Source organism: Bufo bufo, chromosome 2 (assembly GCF_905171765.1).
Source record: "Bufo bufo chromosome 2, aBufBuf1.1, whole genome shotgun sequence".
Classification (NCBI taxonomy): Eukaryota; Metazoa; Chordata; class Amphibia; order Anura; family Bufonidae; genus Bufo; species Bufo bufo.
In genome coordinates, this window is record NC_053390.1 from 755,967,052 (window position 1) to 755,988,878 (window position 21,827).

Below are 21,827 nucleotides of genomic sequence, written 5' to 3' on the forward strand. Positions count from 1 at the left end.
CAGCCAAGCAGACAAAGCTGTGGAAGCAAATCCTTCGGGAAGGTACAGCTGCTGAGCCAATCCTCAAAGCAGGCATACATGCAAAGGACAATCATCTAAGTAGGCATACCTCAGAAGCCAATCCTCCAAGCAGGCATAGCTGGAAAGACCAATCATCCAGACAAGCATAGCTTCAGAAGCCAATCAAACGATTATGAATAGCTGAAGAAGGCAATAATCCAAGCAGAAATAGCTGAAGAAGCCAATGATCCAAACAGGGATAATTGCAGAGGACAACCATCTGAGGCATAGCTGCAGAGGCCAATCATCCAAGCAGGGATAGCAGCGAAAGTCCTCCCCTGCATAACGGAAACGAGATGGATCCGTTTTGCAGCCCATAGACTTCTATTATGATGGAATAAATAACGGAATGCCTCTAAAGGCATTCCGTTATGCATTCCATCACAGAATTGCGTTATGGTCTGTGGTAACGCAATCCATAACGCAATTCACTTTTTACCACCAAACGAAGGGTGAACGAATTTCAAAATATCAAATTCGCTCATCTCTAATTGCGACCACTTAACACTGCATATGATATAGGGGAAGCTGGAAAATCCAAATGGGGTGAAATTGGAAAAAAGCAATACCACCATCGTTTTATGGGTTTTTATTTTTACAGTGTCTTTATGCGGTATAACTGACCGGTTCCCTTCACTCTGCTAGTCAATTGCACAAAGATATAAGCAAACACTGAAAGAATAAATGCTTGGTGGTCATACTTACTGCAAATGCAGCTAGAAGCTCTTTGCGAATATAATTGATCAAAAATACAGCTGTACAAGCTATCTGATTAAAAGCACATGGTGAATGGGCTGGTGGTGCACGGTTCAATCTTACCACCAGGGGTGATGTATGGGCTGTATTCTACCCAGCCCATACTGCAGGCTGACAGCCTGGGAGAGGCATGCGTAGGATACAGCTTGGTACTACTTTGCCCAGATTGTAGGCTGTAAGCCCAGGAGAGGCATGTTAGAGTAGGACCCATCTGATTAGAAGCTACCTTGACGACCGGTAGATGGGCCCGAAATATTTTTGATAAATTATATTCGCAAAGAGCTTCTAGTATGACCTCCAAGCATTTATTCTTTCAGTGTTTGCTTATATCTTTGTGCAATTGACTAGCAGAGTGCTGTTACCTGTAGTTCTACTAATCCAAGTGTGTTTTAGCCAAGGTAGCGTGCACCTGCGTTCTCATATTCACTTATTGTGGGGGTGCTGGTTCGTTTATTTTTTCCCCAGTTCGCTTCACTCGTCTGCTGTCCGTATCCACAGCCTCACAAAAAAAAGAAAAAGAAAAGGGGAGAAAAAAGGCAGCATGCTCACAGCCAGGATACGGATTTTGCCGACCTCAAAACACTTATGGCCGTGCGCATGAGGCCTAAAAGTGCTTTTTCTGGACATGAAATAAAGACAGAAAGTACACACAAGTATGTTTGGAATGTGTTTGAAATCTTCAGTGGGGCAACACTGTTAGGGTGCATTCACACGACCGTATTTTTGGCTCCGCATCCGTTCCGCAATTTTGCGGAACGGGTGAGGACCCATTCATTTCAATGGGGCCGCAAAAGATGCGGACAGCACACAATGTGCTGTCCGCATCCGAAGATCCGTTCCGCGGCCCCGCAAAAAAGATAGAGCATGTCCTATAGGCATTTCTATCATAGGGCATAAGAATAGGCATTTCTATCATAGGGGCGGCTACATTCACGCGACCTGTATCCGTGTTTTGCGGATCTGCAATTTGCGGACCGCAAAACACATACGGTCGTGTGAATGTAGCCTTAATTATATGGCTGAAAATGATGTGACTGACTTCCTTTAGGCTGGGTTCAGACCTGAGCGTCTTTGATATGCGCGTTTAACGCGCGTTTTTGACGAGCGTTTTTTGCAATAGTAAACGCGCATTTGACGCGCGTTTGTGTGATTGACTGCAATGTCCTATGGCCACAAACGCGCGTCAAAACGCCCCAAAGAAGCTCAAGTACTTGTTTGAGCGTAGGGCGTTTTACAGCGCGTTTTTCAGCGCTGTAAAACGCTCAAGTGAGAACCAGGGCCATAGGGAAGCATTGGTTTTCATGTGTTGAGCGTTTTACAGCGCGTTTGAACGCGCTGTAAAACGCTCAAGTGTGAACCCAGCCTTAAGGCTACCTGCACAACTAGTGGAATACACAAGTTTTTTACGCCTGGAAAAAAACATTCATAATTTGCACAGTCCCCTTACAAATACACAGAGGAAAGAGAAGGCTCTGTGTCTCTTTGTGTAGCCTGTTAGCACTTCCCCCACTGCCCCCTCCCCACACTGGCTCAGTCAGCTGAAGGGGGAGAGCTGCTATCTACTGGCATATCTCGGGCTGTGTAACAGCTAGAAATTCATGCCCGGTCTTGTTTTAAAGCTGATTTGAAGCTCTAGTCACGATATATAACGAGTTAGAGTACTCAGAAATCAGGTCGGGAACGAAAGTTGGAGGCTCAGGCAGCTTTCACTGAGACCTGTTTCTATGGGCTCTAACTCACAGTATATAATGACTACAGCCTAGAATTTGGATATTTCAAAGCTGAGAATGTCAGCTTTAAAATAAGACCTAGCTGGAATCTCTAAGGCCCCTTTCACAAGGGCGAGTTTTCCGCGCGGGTGCAATGCACATTTTCCCGCAACGCCCGTGTGAAACCAGCCTGTTACACAGCCTAAGATCCAGCCATCAGTATAAGAGGGTACCATATATATTCTTGGCTATTGCATTTGACACCTTGCAAGGATGTATGACATACAGGGAAAGGATTAAATCATTTTAATGATAATTTCATAATCATATACTAGTACAAAAGACATGCCAGTTAAGCTGAAGAATATTTGTTTAATTGCAAGCTTATGTACTCTCTCACATCATTGGGGAATGGCAGAAAAGAGGGGCATCATACTGCAAACAAAACTGAGAAGCATATAAAAAATTTCCCATAAGATGGACCATTTCCTTTCCTCTGCCTTTTCACAATCCTATGTCCAGCTGTAAGCCAACTGGCTGCAACACTGGCTGTCTATCACCAACGCAAGTCACCACACACAGTATTATCCAAGTGATATATAGACCACTTTAAATATTTTTTACAATAATTTCATAATGATAAACTTGTATAAATGACACGCTCACAGCCAATTACACTAAGGAATGTTTGCCTTCACCTGTTGCAAACACATGTACTCTCTCACACCAGTTGAGAATAGAGGAGCATCTTCCTCCCCTTTTATCCTATTTTGTGTGTATTGCGAAAAAAAAAAAAGTATATAAACTATTTCCCCAAAAAATGGACCATTACCTTCCTCAGCCTTTTCACAATTGTATGTCAGCTGCACAGGAAGGCAATATAACCATAAGGACTTACCCCCTAACCCTCTGGAAGCTAAAAAGTGTTAGAGAGCGATAGGACTTTAGAGAATCCTACAGACTGACAAGTTTGGATCCAGTTCACTTTTACCATTTATTTTCAGGTCTAGTGGTTCTATATGTACTTAAAACTAGTAACTAAATGTAGTAGTTGCACTTAAAAATATGACCATGGCCACAAAAATATGTTGTGCTGTAAGGCGATAGAAACCTTGCAAACTGTGATACTGCCAAATTAGGGCTGAAACAATTACTCGATTGAATCGAGTAATTCGACACAAAAAAAATCCTTGATGCAAATTTTTTGCATCAAGGATTTGTTTGTGTCATGTGACCATAGAGCTGGAGTGAAGGGCTTGCTATAACTCACTGCTCCGCCGGCCCGCACCGCGCTGCACTGTTCTCCTGACACATCGTCAGGACATAGTGCAGTTAAACGTGCACTATGACCTGACGCTGTGTGACGTCAGGACGACAGTGCAGCGCGCGGAGAAGAAGATGAAGGAGCTGTAGAGCGGCGCCCCTACAGGAGTGGTAAGTAGTTTATTTCACTGGTGCTGGTGACATGACTCGGAGGGGCAGCTGGTGGCACTAAGGGGCAAGCTGGTGGCACTGGGGGGACAGCTGGTGGCACTGGAGGGCGCAGCTGGTGGCACAGCTGGTGGCACTGGGGGGGGACAGCTGGTGGCACTGGAGGGGACAGCTGGTGGCACTGGGGGGGGACAGCTGGTGGCACAGCTGGTGGCACTGGGGGGGACAGCTGGTGGCACTGGGGGGCGGCTGATGGCACTGGGGGGGGCGGCTGATGGCACTGGGGGAACGGCTGATGGCACTGGGGGAACGGCTGATGGCACTGGGGGGAACGGCTGATGGCACTGGGGGGAACGGCTGATGGCACTGGGGGGAACGGCTGATGGCTCTGGGGGGAACGGCTGATGGCACTGAGGGGAACGGCTGATGGCACTGAGGGGAACGGCTGATGGCACTGAGGGGAACGGCTGATGGCACTGAGGGGAACGGCTGATGGCACTGAGGGGAACGGCTGATGGTACGATTGATTAGTATTTTAATATTAGAGTACTCGATTACAAAAATAGTCAATAGCTGCAGCCCTATGCCAAATACATGCCTTCAGTATTACTTTACTTTGATGAGTATTTAGACTCAATGTGCTTTATTTCAGTTCCTGGCTTTATGGTTTATTGCAATTACAAAACTAAAAGAGTGTTGGCCACTTTATGTTGTAAAATTTCCTAACATGCCATAAACTGCTGTGTTGTGTCACATAGAAGAATACATTCAAATACCCCTTACCCCAGCTGTTTACTTGATGGCCCACTACTGCCCATGGGTGGGATAGGTAAAGAATAGACAGAAGCGGTTTTCGGGTCCATGGGTGTAAGAGGTTGGCAGTCACATGATTGACCGCTTCCTTGGCTTTCTCTTGCTGCATCCACATCTTCACAGGGGCTGAACAGTAGCTGGGCAGATCTTGAGCAGCAGAATCTCTTTGATCTGCGCTTCTGTTGGACGTCAACCATAATATGCTATAAACATTAACTGCAGCCATCACATACCTCAAGCTGGTCCGAGACATTCAGAATGAGCGCCCATAAATCCGCCCGGAGAGCTGTTGGGCATCCCTGCCGCACATACTGCTGAGCAGCTGCACTGTCATGTTCTGCTAGAACTGAAAATGGACAAGTCATTGTATGAGATAGCAAATATACACAAGATTGACATGAATGACGTCTCATCTAGTACAAGTACTATTTTAAAGGAGCCTCTAATAAAACTCTTGCTCCTTGAATAGTCATTTGCACACGCTGCTTACCTCTCTCCGTCTCGTCACATACACACTTTTTATTGTTTTTTTCCCTACTTTAGGCATTCTGTGTCCATGACTATTGAAAATACACAATATTAAAGGGGTTTTCCAGGCTGCTCATACTGATGACCTATTCTCAGGATAGATCATAAATATCTGATTGGTGAGGGTCCGACACCCCGAGCCCCCACCAATCAGCTGTTCTTTGCAGCCTCCAGCACAGCGAGCACCCCTCAGTACAAAGTGAAGTGGCCGTACCGGGTCACTGCAGCCCAGCACCCATTGACGTAAGTAACTGTCCTGTTGTATCAGACTATCACCAGTTATCAATAACATCTGAGATGACTTCAGTAATGGAAATGTCACTTTAACTAATGGTTTCTAAAACCGAGAACAGAAGACAACGTCCTGACAATACATGAAATGATGATATGAGTGTTTATTAGGGCAGCAATTAGAAGATTAGCTGAAAACTTGTCAGTCGGCATAATAAAAACTAATCTTCACCCTGGGAAATGTGCATTAACTTCAGAAGAAGACTGATAGCAGCTGATCCCTTAATTGTACTGCAGTAGAGGGTCCTGCATTAGGATAAAGTTAAGAAGACCATTCTTGTTCCTGCACTTGGGAACACTTGGCAACGTACCACAAAAACACACTAGGGGTCATTTTCTGCTGCAGGCCTCGTCATAAATTAGGTGCATCCCCCAGCAGTCTGTGTGCCTAGGTGAAAATCTACTCCAGCTCCTAGCTGGAGAAGATTTCAGTTGTTATCTGCACCAGTAAAATGGCGTAAATGATAGTGAATATGCCAGGGTCAATGGCCATGCCCAAACCAGACTCCGCGCTACTCCCCTCTTTTTCAGAAAATGGGGAGGCTGATGTAGAAACACCACTCAGGCGCAATGGTGTTCAAAAAGGGGAAGCCGGTTATTCGTGCCAATAGCACTGGTCTCTCTGAAGAGTTCCATGCTATTACTGCTGTAGTTCTTAATGGGGCTTAAAAAAGTAAAAACGCAGCTGAGGAGTGGAGCGGGCCCTAGAGGCCCCTGTAGCTGTATCACCGTCCCTCACTAATAGACTGACACAACTCTTTATTCTACATAGATGTTACCCCACCCCGACCAGACTTTTTAAAATGGGCAGGAGGCCCCATATGGGATGTCACAGGTGTATGAATGCGGATTTCTGGCATCTCATGTGGGACTGTAGCCACATTCGACCATTCTGGAGGGAAGTGGTGGATGTTTTATCTACTATGCTCCCGGATACCCTAGAGGTTTGCCCCAAGGCTTGTCTCCTGGGGGTACTTGAGGATGACTCACGCTCACACTATACACTCACCTTTGTTAGGGAAGTTCTTTTCCTCGCCAGAAAGGCGATTGCTCTCAGGTGGATGGCGGACAGGCCCCCCACGGTTGGCCAATGGAAGACTTTAGTCAACAACATTATTCCCTTGGAGAAGATTATTTACTCCCGCAGGGGATGTCCTCAAAAATTCCAAAAGATCTGGGGACCGTGGTGCGCCTCTCTGCTGACTGTTACTACGGCCCACTTACACTCTATTTCTTAGTAGTCTTATTCATCTCCCTGCCCGTCACTTCAGGACATAGGAACATATTCAATTAGGGAGTCACCATGTACTTTGAAATTGTTGATATTGATGCCTTATTAATATACTGTATTTTGGATGTATCATTGCTCTCATTGGACACGTTGCTGTAGAATTCTGATATGTCTTAAGGGTTATGTACGACACTGCATAATTTTCTGACTGCTTTATATCACACTTTCAACATCCAGCATAGAGGCAGGGCAGAGTGCTGGTTGCATTTGTGTTTTTACGTTTGTATGTGTATTTCGCCATAGCGATGTGCACCTGCATACAGGGTTGTGCTGACTGAACCCCCCACATTTTTTCTTTATATCACACTTTGCTTGCTATTCTTCAATAAAGCGAGTAAAAAAAAAAAAAAGTAACAAATAAAAAAATACAAATGTTAAAAAATTCTAATCACCTCCCTTTCCCCATACTAAAAATAAACAAACAAAAAAAGTAATATGCATGGTCGCATACCAAAATGCCCCAGCTATTAAAGTATAAATAGAATTTTCCATCCAATTAATACAGATAAGACAGACATGGCCAACATTTCGGTTCCATCCTGAAACCTTGTTCACGGCCTCAGCCTCCTCTTCCTTGGAACTGAAACGTTGGCCATGTCTTATCTGTATTGATTGGATGGAAATATTAAACTAACTGCAACTAACCTAAAGATTGAGTGTCGTGGTCCTTTCATGAGAAGTTATATGTGGAAATTTGGATACCACTGAGCACCTTTATAGACATTATACATCGGAGTGCCAAGCATTTTCTGAACATTCAATTTATCAAAAGGGTCTGACAGGAAAACGGTCCTTGTTGTCCATGGCAATCACATTATAGCTCATGTCTTCCTACAGCAGCTTAAGCAATGCATTCCTATTCAGCGGGCAGCAGATGAAAAACGAGTTTTATTCACTTCAAATTTCAAAGCATTTGAAATAATGTTTTATCTCGCTGGACAAGCCTTTCAAGACATGCTGTAGAAGGGTAAACGTTACATACCTTTTTTGCCAAGCTGGAAGTGTTCATTCTCAAACAGTTCTTTAGATTAAAAAAATATATATATGAAAAAAAGAACGATAATTATTAACCATCGCATTTATGGGTACAGAGAATTACTGAGATAAATCATCAAAAAACAAAACTGTGAAACCTCTCTAAAGGACCACCCCCTTATCCAAACCAGATTTCCTGAGACAGATCTCCGTTCCACCACATATTACGCACATTGCCCTTCTCTGTGAAGTCCGTGTTGCTAGAAGACCACTTATCAATGTCATTTTGGGTGGTCGTCTCAAAGAGGTTTTGCTGTAATATCCATATATTTAATATTAAATGTGATTTTAAAGGGGTTTTATATTGATGACCTATCAGATTGGTGGGGATCCGCCACCTGGAATCCCTGCCGAGCAGCTGTTTGAACAGGAGGCGGAGCTTCCATGCAAGCGCTGCTTCCTCTTCATTACACGACACGTTGTCTCCCTTGCAGCGGCGGCATAGTGTAATTACAAGTACAAGAATAGGAAGCAGCACTCGCATGGATCACCGCCTCCTCTTCATCTGATCAGCGGGGGTGCTGGGAGTCGGACCGCCGCCCATCTGATATTGATGACCTATCCTGAGGATAGGTCATCAATATAAAACCCCTGCACAACCCCTTTAAACTTTTGAGATCAATAGCAGGGTAGCATGTATAAGATAAATAGACTTCCTTGCCAAGTTGTGACCATCTCAAAAAATAAAAGGATTGCAATTAGATATATCAGAAAATATGGACATAGCACAGCAGATGGCCCCAATGGTTCAGGTTATCATGGCACTGACATGGCCCATATGTGTATGACAATATTAGGCACCAATCCGTAGACCAAACTTGAGTTGAAAAGCAGGATCAGACCCTGTGTGGTATACTTAAAGGGGGTTTCCGGGCTCCAGGAAAAGGCTGTATTGACATTTCCGTTAGAAATGATCCAGCTGCCTGATCCGGCATAAATACTGGCTGTCAGCTGGGCAAGAAGCGCTGCATGCTGGAAAACAGCCAGATCACTGCCAGATCCCATTATAGTCAATAGGGATCCGGTGGTGATCTGTTAAATCCAGCAATGCTGGAACAGCCTGCCAGAATCATTCACCGGATATGTGAAAGTAGCCCAAATTATCAATATCCAATCAGTGTGCGTCCGACACCCTGCACCCCCACCGATCAGCTGCTTCCTGCAGCCTCCGACACCAGAACCAGCACTTTGAAGGGGGATGGAAGCACAGCTCCATTCAACGTGTAGTGGCCATACCGGGTCTCTGCAGCTCAGCTCCCATTCACCAGTGGGCATTGAGCTGCAATAACCCAGCACGGCCACTACACTTTGAATGGCGCTGTACTTCCACCCCCATTCAAAGTGCTACATCGGGTGCTGGAGGCTGCAGGGAACAGCTGATCGGTGGGGATGCGGGGTATCAGACCCCTACTGATACCTATCCTGGACGACAGGTCATCAATACCAGGAGCTCAGAAACCCCTTTAAAATGTAACTCCAACTAGATTCTGTGCTATAATTAGAAGAGCTGGGGCTCCATTTTGCGTGTATGGTTCTCCATAGCCCCTGTAGGAGTTCTATAAATCTATACGAAGTACGCTTCCATTAATCATAAATGCATGGCACTCTATAACAGCTTCAGTCTTATAAAGATACGGTATGATGTTCTGAACCTGAAAACGAAATGATGCTCAAAATCAATTGACACAAGGCACAGCTCCACAGCAATGCATGCTAATTAGGAAAACTTCACGGAAGGTAAGTAAACATGGTATTAGCAAATGTCATCATTTATTGGAAAAAGACTGATGCATGCTGCCTGTCTACCTGGAGGGACCGGGGTAGAGTCATCTACACCAAGCTGTCCTGTATTTAGGCTCAGTTCACTGAAAAATTCCCTCTGCAAAACAAAGGAAAAGTTAAAAGGCAAGTTTTAATAGTTACTCTTAAAATGAAATGTGGTGATTTTCTACATTTCAGGGCTGCACTACACTTTCATTTAAAGCAGGGGTGCACAACAACCCTTTCTGGTCTGGGGGCCGCATTGTCACGTTGCTCTGTTTCAAGGGGCCGCAAAAAAAAAAAAAATTGCTTGTTGGTGCTCATTTGCATCGACCTATTATACAGGTCAATGCGCAGTGAACGGGGAGGAATGATCGATGCCACCCTTGAGAGATGTGCTGACCAAAAATTCACTGCAGAGGACGACGCTCACTGGCTATTACCGCCTCCTGACCCGACCCTCCGGTTGTATCTGTGTGGCCAGTGCCCTCCAATAACCACTAAGCACTTTCCCTTGGGCTAGGGCTACATGACGACATGTCTTGCATGACATTCATGTCGCGCAATATTTTTTGTAATAATAGTCAATGATGTCGCAACATGCTGTTTTGGTTGGGGTGGGCATTTTATATTTTTTCTTTTATTCGTAGATAATTTTTTCTCATTTATTGTTTTTAATAATTTTTTTTTAAATATATTTTTGCCACATATGTTCCCCCAAAAGGTCATTAAAAGACCTCTGGGGGACACTGACACTTATTTTTTTCACTATTCCACTGTAACTGGTCCATCCCAATTACAGAAGAAAAAAAAAAACAGCCCTCTGTGGGAGCTTGTATAAGGCAGAGTTGATCAGGGTCTACTAAGACCCTGAAGCTCTGTTCTGCTCTACCCACTCACATGATCACTGGGTCCAATACAGTAGAGGAAATGACATAGCCGTTTTCTCTATTCACTACATAGCACATTGTGCACCTATCTGAGGAGAAGGCAGAAGCGGTAATAAACTGCTTCCGTCTTCTCCTTGGGTCCTAACAGCCGGGGACCTGACCTGTTCCTGCTACAGTGCAGGAGCAGGGCCTTTAATCCAGCGCAGTGTGGCATGCCAGTCAGAAACACAGCTGATCGCATGTTTCTGCCCACCAGGACAGAAGCCGCAAGCCGTGGCTCTGCAGTTGGCCGGCTTCGGGTTGTGCTCCCGTAATTTGAAGAGATTCTCAGAAATTTTTATAGTGATGCCTATTCTTAGAAGAGGTCACCAATATTGGATCAACAGAAACAGCCACCGGAACTACACAACTCCATTTACAGTTACTACAGCGCTGCTCACATTCAAAGGTATGCTCTACATGCTCTTTATGTCACTTACAGTATATCGTCAGTAGTTTAATAGGTGAGAATCAGCTTACAAGACTGCCTTTCATTTACAAAAGTGAATGGGGGAGAGACCCTAGGCCAGTGATGGCTAACCTTGGCACTCCAGCTGTGGTAAAACTACAACTCCCAAGATGCCCCGCTTGCTTGGCTGCTCTCAGAACTCTATAGAAATAAATGGAGCATGCTGGGAGTCGTAGTTTCACCACAGCTGGAGTGCCAAGGTTAGCCATCACTGCCCTAGGCCCATGTAAGAAGGTTATCCTCTATTATTTGCATCTTGAGGGTGCCCGTAACATTTGCCAAGGTTGCCCAAGAGAGCGGAACGTTTTGTGTGTACCATTTGCCAAAGTCTCTGATTCTTTTAAACTGAAAATGTTATATTTTTTGGATATCCACATATTAATTGTGTATAGAAAGTTTTTTAAGCTCTTTGTATAGTGGAACAGAACACCAGATCTCCTCTTCAGGCACGACCCTACCAATGACCATTGCTAGCCTCAAGGAGGCAGGCACAGTTTAAGATTTGTACTCACTCCCCTTATCTGTGATTTTTTTTTATTTTCTAAATAAAGAAGGAGATTTTAATTTTCATTCCAGTGGAGCTGGATTGCTTTCTGTTTAGGCACAGTTTCACACATATGGTGGCCGAGCACTGTTATTCAGCCCCTCTAGGGTATAAAAAAAATTAAAAAAAATAAAAAACTAGACTGATTCATCAAATTCGGTAAACATTTTCAAAGGCAAATTCTGGAAATGTCTTAAAGTCGCAGATTAAAAAAAAAAACATAAATAAATAAAACTGCAGAAGGGGTTTTTGTCTGCCTCATTTGTGCCTGCAAAGGACCATCACATCCCCATGTTGTCTCCGCAATTCATGCTATCCGTACTATCTTTCCGAAAACATGAAAATCCTTTTCACGTACAACAGGAGGGTGTAGTGGGAGTTCAGTAGGTCAAAGTAGCCTAGTAAAGACCATAAATAATCTTCAATAGGAAGAAAAGATCATATACATGGAACAAGCACAACCCCTGTGTTTTTTAGGGACAGTGCAGAAAATAGTAAAGAATAGAATGATTTGTGCTTTATAAAAAAGAGAAAGGCAATTATTGCGGTCTGTGATCTTTGAAGAGCAATACATGAAGAAAAACAGGGCTAATTTATGATAAAAGAACGAATCAGCCTGCTTCAATTTTCTAAAAGTTACCACATAAAAATGAAAGAATCTGACAGGCTGTCAGGGACGACATGAGGAGGATTACAATTACCTACAATTTTAGGTGATATCCCAGTTTTTTCCCTACTGTGTAATGAGCAGTTAAACATCCCAGCTGGGAGCGTGGCTAACTGCCGTTATGGCTGGACGCATCGAAGAGCAGCTCCGGCTCCCATTCTTAATCCTGAGCCATCCTGACCTGTACAACTGCCGAATATTGACCCGAGAGGTGTCCCTGGGTCTCCAAGAGTGCCAGAGCAGAGTCATGAGCCCCAGCAAAGCTCAGAAGGCGGCGGAGCGCCTTAAAGAATTCGCCAGGCAAGACGCCCAACTTGGCGCTGCAGCTCCCTCACCAACACGTGCGACCAGCACCAGGAGTCAAGCGGCACAGCAGCCACATCCCGATGCTGAGCCGGAGCTCACCATGCAAACCTTGCATCAACAACTAATGGCTGCCATCACCGGGTGCCAGGTCTCCCTGACAGGGAAGATAGAAGAGGTTTGGGTGGACATGGGTCTCTTACTCCAGGACGTGCAACAACTACGCGAGAGAGTCAAGCTTACCGAGATGCGAGTATCAGATCTGGAGGACCTGACTGGCCCCTTGCCGGCAAGACTCGCCGCAGTGGAGGAGTCTATGGAAATGTGCAGCCAAAAATGTGATGATCTTGAAAACCGCGCACGGCGCAACAACGTGCGCATCATCGGCATGCCGGAGGCCCAGATCCAGCGGCTTTCCTGGAAGGGTGGTTTAAATCGGTGTTCCCCAATGCAGTTTTTTCATCCGCATACACCGTAGAAAGGGCGCACCGTGTTCCAGCCAGACCACTTCCTCCTGGCGCCCCCTCCAAGGCCCCTTCTGGTCCGCATGCTAAATTGGCGTGGCAGAGTTCTTATTCTGGCGCAAGCTAGGATCACGCAAACCATCTCGCTGGGATCGGCAAATATTTCCCTATATCCAGATTTCTCCGCTGACCTGCAGAAGAGGCGCGCTACCTTTGTCTCCATTAAGCGGCGTCTTAGAGAGCTTAATCTCAAGTACTCAATGGCGTATCCGGCACATTTGCGTGTCATGGACGGCGACAAGTCACTCTTTTTCTCCAACCCTGCAGAGGCGGAGGACTGGCTATCCAGGAGACCTCGCCGCTCCCCTCCCAAGTGATCCTGTTCGGAGACGAGGTCTCCATTGATATGCAGAAAGGGGATGAAAAGGTTCCTGCAAGGACTGTGCTATAACCACTAATCTCCGTTTATCTTGGTTCATGGTTTGGTAACGTATTGCATTACATTTGTATGTAGACTCGGGGACACTGAGATTTACTTACTTGTCGTTCAACGTCGAACGCACCCATGAAACTGGCAAGTGTCACTGTTATTGGAGACAGCTTCTCTACCTGCACTGGAATTCCACCTTCTTACACCGTGCAGGTCCCCCGTGCACATGGCCATTTGCTATTTTGGTTATGCTTCTGTTCTAATAGTTAACCCAACGTTTGGGTGGTTGAGAGTATCTCTTATGTTACACGCTATTACTGAAATGTATTGTAGTCAAGCAATGAGTGTTCATGCTATCAGGTACCTTCCTCGCCATAGTGAACTCCAGTGGCTGGGCGCCTATCCTTATTACTTTGCCTGGATTCCACTATGGCAGATCTTAGAGTAATGTCCTTGAATGGGAGGGCCCAGGAAGAGAATGGCAGTATTCACACATATCCGTGGTTATGCTCCACATATTCTAGGGCCGCAGGAAATACATCTAACCACGGAAACGGGAGGGAGAGTCAGGACACCCTGGGCTCAGTGGGTGGAGAGTGCTTATGGTAACTCATACTCTAAAGGGGTATCCCTATTGATACACCGGGCAGTCCGGTGGGAACCACATCACACGAGTATTGACCCAGAGGGAAAATATATTTTTGTGTATGCTCCTATCAATGGAATGCCGTATATGATACTAAATATGTATAACCCTCCTCCAGCTAGTCTCTTGCTGCTCCAGACAGTGGCGGGGTTTGTGGCACAATTCCCATCAGCCGGGATTCTTGGCATGGGAGATCTTAACCTGCCCCTGGACGAATCAAGGGACAGGTTCCGCAACCCGTCTAATAGCTCTATCCGCCGGTCACATAGTACTGCTCTGGCGCGCCTGCTGTCTGAGCTGGGATGGATTGACATATGGAGGGAGAGGTATCCGGACTGAATTAAATTCTCTTGCTTCACTCCCTCTAGGGGAGCTCTATCTAGGATTGATTACCTCCTGGGCACCCCTGGCACCTTTATGGCAATGCGGGACATACATTATGGGCCCCAAGGTCCGTCTGACCACGCACCTATAATGGCTTCGATCACTAACCCTTACACTGCTACTCGAATCCCCAAGCAACGCATTCACCCGTTCTGGTTATCTTTAATGTCCCTGAATGATCGGGTACCTGATCAGCTCCATACTTTTCTCGCAATTAACTCAGCTGACACTGACCCGGCCTTGCTGTGGGAGACTTTGAAGGCCTTACTGGGCGGGTGCCTTAGATCTTCCATCTCTTATATCAAGAAATTCTCCAGTCGCAGGGAGGAGGACCTGGGTACTCAGTGTAAGAATGCAGAACTCGTGTATGTCGCCAATCCTACAGAGGAGAACAGGGTAGACTGGATGTTGAAGGGTAGACAATACATGACCCACCTGCAGGAAAAGAGTGATCGCAAGATGCTATTCCTGCAGCAGCAGACCTTTGAACAAGGTAGCAAAGTGGGAAGGGTGCTGGCGCAGGTAGTTCGTAGGAACAATATGGCTCCACCGATATTACGTATTGCGGACAATGGAGGGTTAGTTATATCTGAACCTGAAGGTATATTAGACCATTTTGGGGAATTTTATCAGGACTTATATAGGTCTCTTGCTCGGTATTCTACTCCTGCATTGGAGGAATACCTCCAAGAGGTTTCTTATCCGCAGTTATCTGCTCCGGACAGAGAGCTGTTAGATGAGATCACATTGGAGGAGGTAACCGAGGCGATCAAGGGGTTAAATCTGGGCAAGGCCCCGGGACCGGATGGTATTCCGTTGGAAGTATACTCCAGATATGTGGACATTCTGGGACCGCAGCTCCTGCGTATGTATAAGGCGTCCCTGGCTGGTGGTGCGCTCACGGAATCACTGTATGAGGCTTCCATTGTAGTTCTGCTAAAACCTGATAAAGACCCTTTGGAGTGCGGGTCATATCGCCCTATATCACTGCTAAATCTAGACTATAAAATTCTAGCTAAGATATTAGCGAACAGATTGAATAGAGTAATATCCTCTATAATACACGAAAACCAGTCTGGCTTTATCCCTGGCCGCTCCACTTCCAGTAACATAAGAAGGGCACAGGTTATTGCTCAGCTTGGATGTGCGGACCGGAAACAATGGGCTTTGGCTGCGTTAGACACGGCCAAAGCGTTTGATTAAGTAGAATGGCCTTACTTAGTACAGGTCCTCAGGTACTTTGGCTTCGGTCCTGCATTCATCAGCTGGATTAATATCCTTTACAAATCCCCATCCGCGAATATACTGATAAATGGCTCCCTGTCATTAACATTTAAGCTATATAGAGGAACCAGGCAGGGTTGCCCTCTGTCTCCCCTTTTATTTGCGGTAGCTATTGAGCATCTAGCACTAAGGATCCGCCAGGACGTTACATTTAAAGGCATATCTCTGGGGAACAGGGAGGATCGGCTAGGCTTATATGCTGATGACCTCTTTTTATACATGGAGCAGTTCGGCTCCTTTTCTGGACTATGCATAAACTGGGCAAAATCGGCCATTATGCCTTTATGAACCTCGGACTGGCCGTCCGTTTATTATAATTTAAAGGTAGTAGATAGATTCAAGTACTTAGGTGTTATTATCACGAAAGAACCACTTATTTCACATGAACTAAACACAATCCCCCTGGTGTCCTATTTTGCGGATAAATTTGAATCCTGGAACATCTTACAAATCAAAATCAAAATGATTCTCCAACCTAAAGCTCTATACTTACTAGAACACGCCTGTGTTCCGATCCCTCGCACATTTTTTGATAAATTGCACTCAATCATGTCGACATTCATATGGGGTAAGAAGAACAGACGGAAACTGGCCATTAAGTCTCTGCAGAGGAACTGGGACAAAGGGGGGGCGGCCTTGCCAGACCTATTTTTGTATTTCCTTGCTGGTCAGTTGCGATATTTGGTGCCATGGGTGACCTGGGATGTGCTTCCCAATTCTGAATACTATTTGCAAGAACATTTGCGGCTCTCCACTCTGTGGCCCGTTCTTGAAGGCCTTGCGTCTTTATCAGGTTCACTTCTACAGATCCATAGACTTGCGCACCAGGTTTGGAGAGCTGCAAAGCTGCAACAATACAATGACCTACCGGATGATATCCCACTGTGGAATAATCCACTACTTGGGTCACTGTCACTAGTGGGGTACCTCAGTGGTCAGTATTGGGCCCTATTCTCTTCAATATATTTGATAATGATCTTGTAGAAGGCTTGCATAGTAAAGTATCAATTTTCGCAGATGACACTAAACTGTGTAAAGTAATTTACACTGAAGAGGACAGTATACTACTACAGAGGGATCTGGATAGATTGGAGGCTTGGGCAGATAAGTGGCAGATGAGGTTTAACACTGAGAAATGTAAAGTTATGCACATGGGAAGGAATAATGCAAGTCACCCGTACATACTAAATGGTAAAACACTCGGTAACACTGACATGGAAAAGGATCTAGGAATTTTAATAAACAGCAAACTAAGCTGCAAAAAACAGTGTCAGGCAGCTGCTGCCAAGGCCAATAAGATAATGGGTTGCATCAGAAGGGGCATAGATGCCCGTGATAAGAACATAGTCCTACCACTTTACAAATCGCTAGTCAGACCACACATGGAGTACTGTGTACAGTTTTGGGCTCCTGTAAACAAGGCAGACATAGCAGAGCTGGAGAAGGTCCAGAGGAGGGCAACTAAAGTAATAACTGGAATGGGGCAACTACAGTACCCTGAAAGATTATCAAAATTAGGGTTATTCACTTTGGAAAAAAGACGACTGAGGGGAGATCTAATTAATATGTATAAATATATCAGGGGTCAGTACAGAGATCTATCCCATCATCTATTTATCCCTAGGACTGTAACTGTGCCGAGGGGACATCCTCTGCATCTGGAGGAAAGAAGGTTTCTACACAAACATAGAAGAGGATTCTTTACGGTAAGAGCAGTGAAACTATGGAACTCTCTGCCTGAGGAGGTGGTGATGGTGAGTACAATAAAGGAATTCAAGAGGGGCCTGGATGTATTTCTGGAGCGTAATAATACTACAGGCTATAGCTATTAGAGAGAGGTCGTTGAACCAGGGAGTTATTCTGATTGCCTGATTGGAGTCGGGAAGGAATTGTTTATTCCCTTAAAGTGGGGGAAATTGGCTTCTACCTCCACAGGTTTTTGTTTTGCCTTCCTCTGTATCAATTTGCAGGATAACAGGCCGAACTGGATGGACAAATGTCTTTTTTCGGCCTTATGTACAGTCGTGGCCAAAAGTTTTGAGAATTACATAAATATTGGAAAAGTTGCTGCTTAAGTTTTTATAATAGCAATTTGCATATACTCCAGAATGTTATGAAGAGTGATCAGATGAATTGCATAGTCCTTCTTTGCCATGAAAATTAACTTAATCCAAAAAAACCTTTCCACTGCATTTCATTGCTGTCATTAAAGGACCTGCTGAGATTATTTCAGTAATCGTCTTGTTAACTCAGGTGAGAATGTTGACGAGCACAAGGCTGGAGATCATTATGTCAGGCTGATTGGGTTAAAATGGCAGACTTGACATGTTAAAAGGAGGGTAATGCTTGAAATCATTGTTCTTCCATTGTTAACCATGGTGACCTGCAAAGAAACGCGTGCAGCCATCATTGCGTTGCATAAAAATGGCTTCACAGGCAAGGATATTGTGGCTACTAAGATTGCACCTCAATCAACAATTTATAGGATCATCAAGAACTTCAAGGAAAGAGGTTAAATTCTTGTTAAGAAGACTTCAGGGCGTCCAAGAAAGTCCAGCAAGCGCCAGGATTGTCTCCTAAAGAGGATTCAGCTGCGGGATCGGAGTGCCACCAGTGCAGAGCTTGCTCAGGAATGGCAGCAGGCAGGTGTGAGCGCATCTGCACGCACAGTGAGGCGAAGACTTTTGGAAGATGGCCTGGTGTCAAGAAGGGCAGCAAAGAAGCCACTTCTCTCCAAAGAAAACATCAGGGACAAATTGATCTTCTGCAGAAAGTATGGTGAATGGACTGCTGAGGACTGGGGCAAAGTCATATTCTCCGATGAAGCCTCCTTCCGATTGTTTGGGGCATCTGGAAAAAGGCTTGTCCGGAGAAGAAAATGTGAGCGCTACCATCAGTCCTGTGTCATGCCAACAGTAAAGCATCCTGAGACCATTCATGTGTGGGGTTGCTTCTCATCTAAGGGAGTGGGCTCACTCACAATTTTGCCCAAAAACACAGCCATGAATAAAGAATGGTACCAAAACACCCTCCAATAGCAACTTCTTCCAACAATCCAACAACAGTTTGGTGAAGAACAATGCATTTTCCAGCACGATGGAGCACCGTGCCATAAGGCAAAAGTGATAACTAAGTGGCTCGGGGACCAAAACGTTGACATTTTGGGTCCATGGCCTGGAAACTCCCCAGATCTTAATCCCATTGAGAACTTGTGGTCAATCCTCAAGAGGCGGGTGGACAAACAAAAACCCACTAATTCTGACAAACTCCAAGAAGAAGATTATGAAAGAATGGGTTGCTATCAGTCAGGAATTGGCCCAGAAGTTGATTGAGAGCATGCCCAGTCGAATTGCAGAGGTCCTGAAAAAGAAGGGCCAACACTGCAAATACTGACTCTTTGCATAAATGTCATGTAATTGTCGATAAAAGCCTTTGAAACATATGAAGTGCGTGTAATTATATTTCACTACATCACAGAAACAACTGAAACAAAGATCTAAAAGCAGTTTAGCAGCAAACTTTGTGAAAACTAATATTTGTGTCATTCTCAAAACTTTTGGCCACGACTGTACTATGTTACTTCCTCATCTGTTACATTGTGAAGGGGAGATTGTATGGAAAGGATATGGGGTACATTGTCTGAAAGATCTATATGCAAATAGTATTCTATTTTCCTTCTCTCCGCTACAGACCAAAGTTGGAGTTTTGCGGCCACATTTCTTTAGATATTTGCAGCAGAGACATGCCCTTCAGGCCCAATTACGGGCTCTTAAAGGGTCGGTCTCAGCCTATCCACTCATTGGGGTTTTTAGAACCCAGGGGCCAAGGGGACTAATATCTGCCCTTTATACTCACCTGCTCAATCTCAGAACTTCTATTTCTCCCTTGGGTGCGGAGAGTAAGTGGAGAGGCAACATATCCACTTTATCAGTTGAGGAGTGGAGCGAGGCCCTAGAGGCCCCGGTAGCTGTATCAACGTCTCTCACTAATAGGCTGACCCAACTCTTTATTCTACATAGATGTTACCTCACCCCGACCAGACTTTTCAAGATGGGTAGGAGGCCCCATACGGGATGTCACAGGTGTGCGCAGTTGAATGCGGATTTCTGGCACCTCATGTGGGACTGTAGTCACATTCGCCCATTCTGGAAGGCAGTAGTTGATATATCCACTTTGATCCCAGATACCCTAAAGCAGTGATGGCTAACCTTGGCACTCCAGCTGTGGTGAAACTACGACTCCCAGCATGCTCCATTTATTTCTATAGAGTTCTGAGAACAGCCAAGCAAGGGGGGCATCTTGGGAGTTGTAGTTTTACCACAGCTGGAGTGCCAAGGTTAGCCATCACTGCCCTAGAGGTATGCCCTAAGGCTTGTCTCCTGGGGATAATTGAGGATGACTTACGCTCACATTATACACTCACTTTTATCAGGGAGGCTCTTTTCCTCGCCAGAAAGGAGATTGCTCTCAGATGGATGGCGGACAGGCCCCCCACGGTTGGCCAATGGAAGGCCCTAGTCAATAATATTATTCCCTTTGAGAAGATTATCTATTCCCGCAGGGGATGTCCTCAAAAATTTCAAAAGATATGGGGACCGTGGTGCGCCTCTCCGCTGACTGTCACGACGGCCCACTTACACTCTGTTGCTTAGTAGCCCTATCCGTCTTCCTACTCCCCGCTTCAGAATATAGGAATGTACTCACTCAAGGAATCACAATGCAATTCGGAAAATGTTAATATTGGTGTTTTATTAGCATACTGTATTATTGATGTATCTTCGCTCTCATTTGCCATGATGTTGAAGAATTCTGATATGTCTTAAGGGATATGTATGTCACTGCATAATTTTCTGACTGCTTTATAACATACTTTGCTTGCTATTCTTCAATAAAGAGAGTTAAAAATAAAAACATCCCAGCTGAAGAAATAAACGTACTGTTATACTGTATATAGTACTTCATGATGGAGTAGAGGGACCGTTTCCATATTATATAAGTTGCTTAAAGGGGTTGGCCATAAACGGTTATGTTCTGTGAAGGTACTCTAAACTCGGCTGTGTCTACACACTGAACACACTCAGCACATGTGAAGAACTAAAGCAATAGCAAAATAGCAAAAAACTTCATGTATGCTTATCCATGCAGAAGTGGACACAACCGTGGGACAGTCATGCAGGAAAATCAAGTGACTGCTGCTTACGGAATTTGGAAATTTTGACAGAAAGTGGACAAACCCTTATACTTAAAGGGTCACTAACTTTTCACATAACTTTGCATAAATCAATAGTACCTATGTAATATACCATATCAGAAGAAAATGGCAATTTCTCCACTTACCAGCTCTTTTATTCTTCCCTCAAACGAGTATTCTCCAATACAGGGAGACAACTGTCAGCTCACCAAAGAATCAGATTATATTCTGCCCATAGAAGTCTATGGGGAGGGGGGAGGAAGACTGAACTGGCAGTCTTTCCCCCCATAACAGAGAATGGTAGTTTATAAGGGGAGATTAAATGAGCTGATAAGTTGAGAAACAGACAATTTCTTCTGATAGGATGTACAGTACCACAAACTTGCATGAAAAGTTAGTGACCAACTAACTGAAATAAACATTTTTAGGTAAAAACCACAAAACTTACTAATAGCAGAAAAACACAAAAGCGTGGCAGCATTACCCGTGTAACTCACCAGTTCTGGAATATCCTTAATCTTTAGTGGAACTTGAATTAAACCAAGATGAGTCCTAAAACTGGCCTGTTCCCCAATATCATAATTAGGATTGCGAAGGTTAATTAGCACCTGCAGGTAAATAGCAATGTACCCATTATATTTAGCAAATTAGAAGTGTGTATATATATATATATATATATATATATATATATATATATATATATCTCATTTTATCTATACACACACATACATTGAAATTGCATCACCAAGAAGGACAGGTTGTAAGGTTATGCAAATCGAGGAAGTAGCAGATGTCGCTAAGATCTGCAAATAATCAAATTTTCAAGCACCTAGCTCCAAGC

General features: G+C 44.7%; 1 protein-coding gene across 1 annotated transcript in view; it reads right to left on the reverse strand.

The window, feature by feature from the left end:
* Positions 1-21,827, reverse strand: part of TBC1D19 (TBC1 domain family member 19) — a 197,616-nt gene that overhangs the window by 123,264 nt on the left and 52,525 nt on the right. The window contains exons 8-11 of the mRNA XM_040419011.1: positions 21,484-21,594; positions 9,721-9,793; positions 7,862-7,900; positions 5,003-5,115 (exon numbers count right to left, since the gene is read on the reverse strand). Coding sequence (XP_040274945.1) covers positions 5,003-5,115; positions 7,862-7,900; positions 9,721-9,793; positions 21,484-21,594 — 336 coding nt within the window. The remainder of the gene's footprint in view (positions 1-5,002; positions 5,116-7,861; positions 7,901-9,720; positions 9,794-21,483; positions 21,595-21,827) is intronic.